The 8,719-nt window shown below is 51.5% G+C and overlaps 1 protein-coding gene across 1 annotated transcript in view; it reads left to right on the forward strand.

Moving 5' to 3' along the window:
• LOC107121919 (neuromodulin-like) overlaps positions 1-5,465 on the forward strand; it is a 151,630-nt gene extending 146,165 nt beyond the window's left edge. Inside the window, exon 8 of the mRNA XM_015424930.1 lies at positions 5,377-5,465. Coding sequence (XP_015280416.1) covers positions 5,377-5,465 — 89 coding nt within the window. The remainder of the gene's footprint in view (positions 1-5,376) is intronic.
• The last annotated feature ends 3,254 nt before the right edge of the window (positions 5,466-8,719 follow it).

Consider the following 8,719-nt stretch of genomic DNA (forward strand, 5'->3'; position numbering starts at 1 on the left):
TTCCCTCTAAGTTGCAGAGTCTTGTGAGCAAAAATTCTACTTTGTGAGCTGCTGGTATGAAAGTTGTGAGTGAGCGATTTGGCTGCTGCATAAATTAGTTTGCTCTGGAGCCCTCCTTCCTGAGCTAAGACAAAAATGTGTGAGCCAGAGGCTAAAAAACTGTGAGCTAGCTCACACTAGCTCAGCTTAGAGGGAACACTGGTTGCGGTGCTCATTTCCACTGCTCAACCACTCTTACAGTCAATGCTCCCTCTAAGTCGCGGAGTCTTGTGAACAAAAATGCTGCTTTGTGAGCTACTGGCATTAAAGTTGTGAGCGAGCAATTTGGCTGCTGCGTAAATTAGCTTGCTCTGGAGCCCTGCTTCCTGGGCTTAGACAAAAGTGTGTGAGCCAGAAGCTAAAAAACTGGGAACTAGCTCACACTAACTCAGCTGAGAGGGAATACTGCTTACAGTTAGGAAGTTTCTCCTGATATTCAGCCGGTATCGACTCCCTTGTAATTTCCACCCATTAGATCTAGTCTTGCAACCCGGAGCAAGAGAGAATAGATCTGCTCGATCTTCTACGTGACAGCCCTTCCGATACTTGAAGACGGCAATCGTGTCCCCTCTAAGCCTTCTCTTTCCCAGGCTAAACAGACCCAACTCTTTCAGCCTTTCCTCGTAAGACTTGGATTCCAACCCTCTCGCCATCCTGGTTGCCCTTTTCAGGACACGCTTGAGCTTGTCAACATCCTTCCTACAATGTGGTGCCCAAAACTGGACACAGGACTCCAGGTGGGGCCTGACCATAGCAGAATAGAGCGGAACGACCACCTCCCGTGATCTGGACGCAAAGCTTCTGTTCATGCACCCTAAGATGGCATTAGCTTTCTTCGCAGTCACACCGCACTGCAGGCTCATGTTTAGCTTGTGATCAACCAGAACACCCAGATCCCTTTCACTCGAGTTTAGCTGTCTCACAGAAACCCTCTTTTTCTGTTTCACCAGAACGTTCCTAAACTGTTTTTCCTGACTCGGCCTCTCTCCTGCCTATCAAAAGCAAACAGCTTCATCGACCCAATAGCTGTAGGACCCCTTGAACCTTTTTGTTCCAGCTAAGTGCGACCCCCTGGTTTTCTCCCCCCAACATCCCCCATAATCAGTGCTCTCAAAGCAGTGCTGCTTAAGTAGATGGTCAGATACCTTCCCTCTCCTTTCAAAAGGTTCCTGTTTTCTCCATCTCATCAAGTACATCTCGGTCACATCTGGTCAATTAAGGCTTCTTGCTCCCGCGGTGGGGAGCCAGTTAAGGGCCTGAGCCGTTTTAATAAAGCCCTCGAAGAAGCAAGTCTTGGGGAAGTCAGGCACAGATGCAGGGAGGCATGATGTTATTCAGCAGCGCGGCCGGTTTTGCTTTCCTTCCCTCTATCCAGAATCAACATTGTATGTATTATGTAGGAGCCCATGTTTTTAACCACGGGTTTCACTTGACCTGCCAGCCTAGCAGTTCGAAAGCAAGAAATTGCAAGTAGATAAATAGGTACCGCTTCGGTGGGAAGGTAACAGCGTTCCGTGCGCCTTGGCGTTTAGTCATGCCGGCCACATCACCACGGAAACGTCTTCGGACAGCGCTGGCTCTTTGGCTTGGAAACGGAGATGCGCACTGCCCCCTAGAGGCAGATTCGACTGGCTTTCGAGCAAGGGAAACCTTCCCCTTTACCTTCACTTTGGGCTCAGGACACTGCTTCAGAAACCATTTCGGTGCCCAACGTCCTCTTGGCTCATCCCCCGGTAAGAGCACGCCACAAGCAAAACCAGCGACACACTTATTTAGGGATCCGTTGGACTTTCTCTCACCCCCCCCTCAAAAAAATGCCTCTTCCCCCTTTGTGTTCCATTAAATTCGCTTTTGAGCTTTATTTACAGATCAGAGCCATGGAGATGAAAGCGTGATTAATTAACAGGAAAGGAAATTTGCATCTCGCTTTGGACCTGAGAGTAGAGAGCACATTTCTTTTCTCCCCCCCCCCCTTCACAGCCACAGAGGCACTTTTATTCTAAATTGTTATCCGTTCGCTGTACAATCCAGGAGGGGGGTGTTGTTTGAGGGCTTTTTAAAAAAAAATCTATTCCTACCGAGTCCCTGCAGAAAGCGACTTCGGTGTGTGAAGTGCAGATTTTATGCTGGAGGTCAGCTGCATCACAGATGTCCCCGAGGATATTTTCCGCATAACGGGAATTATTTGGTTGTCTGTTTGTCCACATGCGGGCAGCTGAGAGAATCCGAGTCTCAGGTGATGCGTATTAATGCTATTAAGTAAGTGTTACTTGAGCCACGGAGGAGGTAAATATTTGGATATGATTCAAAATTGTTAGATGTAAATACACTAAGCCATCGTTCCGAGGGGAGGGGCACATCAGGGATGTGCTTTGTTTAAACCCGGGGTCTGTCCACCGGTTCAAGAGCGGCTATTTGGAATCTTTCGTTTGCAGAGAACTAACTGTATTACATTTGGATACATCTTGCTCCGGATTGCAAGACTAGAGCTATTGGGTGGGAATTACAAGGGATTCGGTACCGGCTAAATATCCGTAGAAACTTCCTGACTATCAGAGGGGTTGAGCAGTGGAACAGTCTGCGTCGGGAGGGGGTAGATGCTCCTTCGCTGGACGTTTTCAAGCGGAGGCTGGACGACCATCTTTCGGGTATGTTGTAGGTATGTAGGGCTATCTTTCAGCTATGCTCCTGCAGAGGGCAGGGGGTTGGACTAGATGACCTGCAAGGTCCCTTCCAACGCTAACATTCTACAATTCTAAGGCCTGAATAAAGTTAGTGTGGACCAGATGAGTGGTGTTGGGGCCGATGTACAGTGCCATCCTAAAAGTTACCCCCTTCTAAGCCGAATGGATTTAGAAGGGTGTAACAACTCAAAAAGGATATTATAGCATTGGGGAAAGTGCCAAAAAGGGCAACTAGAATGATAAAAGGGTTGGAACACTTTCCCTATGAAGAAAGGTTAAAGTGCTTATGCGCCATTGAAGACAGACCCTCAGGGTAAGGACTTACCTCCCTCCAGGGGTCGTTTCGTAGAAAAAGAGCTAGGGGAACTCATTAGCCTAACTCATTAGCATATGCCACACCCCCTGACATCACCGGAAGTGTGTCATAAGGCCGCACCCCCTGACATCACCGGAAGTGTGTCATAAGGCCACACACCCCGCTCCCAATGGTCCCGGCCACCGCCGCCGGCGTTGCAGCTCCACTGCCGAGCCCCATGAGGGGCCTGGCGGTGGACCTGCAAGGCCGGCGGGAGTACAAGAAGCCCCGCGAGGGCCCTCCCTGGCCCAAGGCAGGCAGGGGTGGGGAGAGGCAGGGAGGAAGCAACTTACCCTCCCTCTTCTCCTGCCTCCTCCTGGCTGAATGAGGGCCGGAAGCAGGGGGCGCGGCTTCGTCATGTGCCCCGCCCCCCGTACCTCACCCGGGGGAACTGCGATCCCCTGTGATCCCCCCCAAAATGACCTCTGCCTCCCTTGTAAGGCACTGTTTCTTACTGAAGTGGTGCAGCAGGATCTGGCCGCAACCACCTTGGCGTGTAGGTGGGGCTCAGAGGACTGACCAGTCCCCTATACAAAACCGTCCCCCTCCCTCGCTGGAAACCAGCTTATCAGGGAGAACCAGAATCCTTTTGGACTGGTCAGTAGTTTTGTTTGTGGAAGGTAATTGTTTTCTTTTTTTGCATGGAGTGGATTTAGGGTTGCCAGCCTCCAGGCGACGGCTGGAGTCTCCTGCTCTTACAACTGATCTCTGGGTAGGGTTGCCGGATCTTACCTGGCTGCTGACGGAAGTGATGTCATCAAACCAGCACATTGGGTGGGACCCTCTAGCATTTGGGGGGGGGAGATCTCTATGGTTACCAGAGTTTTTACCCGATTGCTAGAGCGTCCCCCGTGTGATGTACCAGGCATGATGACATCATCGTGCCGGGCACGTCAGGAGGGATGGGGCTTTTCAGGGGTGGGTCTACCCCCACCAGCCAGCAGGTCAGTGGTGGATCGGGGGGGGCCAAAATTGGGGGGAACCCCACCCCCATCGGGGGGAGGGCAGCCCTATCTCCAGGCAGCAGATGCCACTGGACTCTTTTGGACCAGGGGACCGGGGGAGGGGAGTTCTGCAACTTACTTGGCTGCTTCTTGCTCTGACAGAGAGCTGCTTGGAGCAGGGGGTGGGGCTTGTTGCATGTGCCCGCCCCCTGGGCTCTTTACTGCCGGAGCTCCGCTCCTGTGCGCTCCTGCAGGAGATGACCCCTGGGTGGGACACTAGCATTTTGGAGGGAACTCTATGGTTACCAGACTTTTTATCCAATTGCTAGAGCGTCCCCCATATGATGTATCCAGCATGATGACGTCATTGTGCTGGGAACGTCAGGAGGGATGGGGTTTTTGGGGGGTGGGTCTCCCCCCACCAGCCAGCAGGTCAGTGGTGGATCGGGGCCCCCAAAATTGGGGGGAACCCCACCCCCATCAGGGGGAGGGCAGCCCTATCTCCAGGCAGTAGAGATCAGCTCACCTAGAGAAAAAGGCTGCTTTGAAGGGTGAACAGTATAGTGTTGTGCCCCAAACCCCGCCCTCCTCAGGCTCCACCCCCAAAATCTCAAGGTGTTTCCCATCCCGGAGCTGGGAACCCTCAGTGGCTTCCAACCAGACAGCGAGGCTCTTCCCCACCTGTCAAAGAGAAATTCAAGGACAACGTTGCCATTCAGATCTGCTTAGTTGCACATGGCAGGTAGACTGAGCTTGTCCTCCTTGCAAGCTAGAGACGCCAACTCCTGTTTGGGAAATTCCTGGACATTTTGGAGGTGGAGTCCGGGGAGGGCAGGGTGTGGGGAGGGCAAAGGACCTGAAGGGGGGCATAATGCCATAAAGTCCACCTTCCGAAGCATCCATTTTCTCCAGGGTAGCTGACCTCTGTAGTCTGGAGATAAAAATTGTCATTCTGGGAGATCTCCAGACCCCACCTGGAGGCTGGCAACCCTGTTTGCAAACCGACCTGCCAAGGGACGGCACCGAAGCCACCGCGGTCTGCCCCGGCTTTGCCACCCTTCCCCAGCACCCGTCGACTGTAGTCTCTCATTCGTGGAAAAACGTGCCGTGATTAACTGTCGCTTCTATGTCGCCATCCGTGCACAGGGTACATTGCAGAGGAAGACGAGGCCCTTAACAATGTTTTCCCTTTTTTCTCTCTTTTCAAAGCCTCATTAAAAGCCCACAATATGGGAGGTGCAGCCGCAGAGAGGCCGGGAGCCGACTGCCGGCCTCTGAAAGGCAGGGAAAGGAATCTTCCTAAGGCCCGATACGGAAATCTTTTGTTTTCTCCTTTTTGTGCGCGGCTCTGGAGGGTCGGCCTTTGCCAGCGAGCCGTACGAGATCATCCGAGAGCGGGGTGCGGATGATCAAAGCGCCCGAGCACCAAAGACAGTACTTTGATGAGCCGCGGCACACAAAGTGCTCTTACACGGACTCACTCGGGGGAACGTGATGCTGTGTACAGTAGGAGATCTATATCACCCGAAGTCTTTATCATTTTCATTCTCTTATCTATCAAAACTCTTTTCATGTTTGGGGGCCGGGGAAGGAGACTCATTAGTCACAGGCAGGGAAAAAATCTCCGGGTTAACCAGAAATAAAACGGGCTTGTTCCTTTAAGTTTACCCTCACAAAAAGATCCCCCAGGGAGGGAGCGTCTTCGTTTTGCCCCCCTCCCTCCAAGAGTACGAGGTGAGGTTTTTTCATCTCCAGCCACACTGTCCTGCAAGGGCGCTGCCTCGAATGCAATCGCGAATGAATAAATCAATGCAGTTGACTTACGGAAATCCGAGCACTCGCGTCGGAAGGAGCACTCGCAGAAAGATCGGCAGCGAGATTTAATGGTTCATCTAACCCAGAGGTTCCCAAACTTATTTGGCCTGCCGACCCATTTTCAGAAAAAAAAATTACTCAGTGTCCCCCTGGAAATCTACCTTCAAAAAGTGGACGAAAAGATGCAGTGACAAATTTGCACCCAAGGCTCCTACCACCCACCTGGATTGTTCCAGCGCCCCTCAGGGGGAGGTATTGCTCACTTTGGGAACCAGTGATCTAACCCCTTTGAGGTTTCCAGGGTATGATCTTGTGGCACATCCCTGTTCTGGTTCTTTTCAACCATTGTCCCTTGTGGAGTTAGCCATGGTACATACCCAGTGATAGTGTTGTGCCTGTGATTAGCACAGTCTTTCATCAGCAACAGAGGCGATCGCCGTTCTTTTCAACCATTGTCCCTTGTGGAGTCAGCCATGGTACAAACCCAGTGATAGTGTTGTGCCTGTGATTACCACAGTCTTTCATCAGCTGCACCTGGCCTTGCTTGTTTCTGAATTTGGGGAATGGATTCCCGCAAGTGGGAGAGAAGGAGGACTTGCACGGAGGGCATTAGGAGAGAAGCGAAACAGAGGCCCCGGTCACACGGACAGGAAACTGCAGAGGAGAAGCGTGGCTGTTTGCCCTGGGGCGAACTACTGCGCAGTTACGTGATCAGACCTCCTGTGGAGGTCGTGTGGAGGTACCGTGGAGGTTCCATGGCAAGGGAGAGGTGCCGATCACAGGACAAGCCGGCGCACAACGAAGAAGCGCGCGCCGCGGCAAACTGTTTTTTAATTTTTGTGTACATGACAAATGCGCATGCTCCGTTGGGTGCGCATGCGCATCCACAGAGACTTGGACAAAAAACAACAACACCTTATTTGCAAGGGGACATGGGCGGGCGCCGGATGCCACCAGAAACGCGATCAGACGCCCGCCCTTGCCCCGCAGTTTCCGGAAACTAGTACCTCCAAGGTACTAGTTTTTTGCCACGCAGTTTCGGCTGGAAGCCTCGGTTGTGCCACGGGAGTGCTACGCTTCCCAGATGTGCTGGTGAGATCGCGCCCAGAAACTCCGGCTGTTTTCCGTCTCACTTGTGTGGCTTCTGTTACGTGTGACCGCAGCCAGAGTTGCTCTTTGAGTTTGCACCAGATAGAGCATGCTTATCCAAGCTTAAAGACTATAGTTACAACATCCAGGATGAAGCAGAAATGTTCTTTCATGTCCTGAACTGGAAGGCATTTCACTACCCTCTCTATACGAATGGGCTTGTTAGCAAAACCAATGTTGCCTAAAGGTTGCGGAGAAAATAGGGTCGCCAGCTTTGGGTGGGGAAATAAGAACATCAGAAGAGCCCTGCTGGATCAGGCCAGTGGTCCATCTAGTCCAGCATCCCGTCTCACACAGTGGCCAACTGGTTCCTCTGGACGGCCAACAACAGGGCAGAGAGGCCAAGGCCTTCAGAAGAATATCAGAATGGCCCAGCTAGGCCAGGCCAGTGGTCCATCTAGTCCAGCATCCTGTCTCACACAGGGGCCAACCGGTTCCTCTGGATACCCAAGAACTGGGCATAGAGGCCGAGGCCTTCCTCTGAAAAGAACCTCAGAAGAGCCTTGCTGGATCAGGCCAGTGGTCCATCTAGTCCAGCATCCTGTCTCACACAGGGGCCAACCGGTTCCTCTGGATACCCAAGAACTGGGCATAGAGGCCGAGGCCTTCCTCTGAAAAGAACCTCAGAAGAGCCTTGCTGGATCAGGCCAGTGGTCCTGCCTCACACAGGGGCCAGCCGGTTCGTCTGGATACCCAAGAACCAGGCAGAGAGGACGAGGCCTTTCCCTGATGATGCCTCCTGGTTCTGGGATTCAGAGGCATAGTCCCTCTGAATGTGGAGGTCCCCTTCAGTTAGCAGTGCTCGAAGCCATCGATAGACTTATCCCCCATAAATCTATCTAATCCCCTTTTAAAGCAGTCTATGCCGGTGGCCATCACTACATCCTCTGGCAGCAGATTCCACTCTGTGCGTAAAGTAGTATTCCCTTTTGTCCGTCCTGAGCCTACTGCTCATCAGTTTCATTGGATACCCTCAAGTTCTACTATTTTGGAAGAGGGAGAAAAAAATTATCTTTGTCAACTCTCTCCATGCCTGGAGTTTTGGGGGGGCAGGGCCTGAGGAGGGTGGGGTTTGGGGAGGGGAGGGGCTTCAATGGGTTATAATGCCATAGAGTCCTCCTTCCAGAGTGGCCATTTTCTCCAGGCGAACTGATCTCTGTTGCCTGGATAGCAATTGTAATCCCAGGAAATCTCCACCCACCACCTGGACATTGGCAATCCTAGGAGACTTTCTACAAAACGCTGTTTAGAAGTATGTTTGCTTGTCTTCTAACGGGAAGCGTCCAATTAGAGTCCCCTTCCCTCCAGGTTTACCTGAAATATACTTGTTACCTTTAACCAATTAAGCCTCCAGATGTTTACATGTGTTTGTCAGTTGCCTTGGGCTCAGTAGAGAAGTGGGGATTTAGCTATTTTAAAATAAGATATATTTTAAAAGACCCTGTTCTAGTTTTCTCAAGCCGAAGTAAAGCAAATGTGACTGCTTAAATACCTTTTTTATCCCTTACGAGCAAATGCAGCGAAGAAACGTTCAGAAGGATTCTTACCAGATGGCAAATTGCGTCTCGGTGTCCATGAAAGAAAGAAAAAATTATCCGGTTTTCTTTCCAGCACACGTTGGGAGGGCACTGGAAAAGAGACACGGGAGAGGAAATCCATTAATTACAGAAAGCTGGAAACTTGCCCGTGAAATCAAAAAAATGTCACGAACCTTCATTGAAAGGCTCAAACGC

The sequence above is a fragment of the Gekko japonicus genome, unplaced genomic scaffold, assembly GCF_001447785.1.
Source record: "Gekko japonicus isolate JY-2015 unplaced genomic scaffold, Gekko_japonicus_V1.1 scaffold1671, whole genome shotgun sequence".
NCBI classification, from domain to species: Eukaryota; Metazoa; Chordata; class Lepidosauria; order Squamata; family Gekkonidae; genus Gekko; species Gekko japonicus.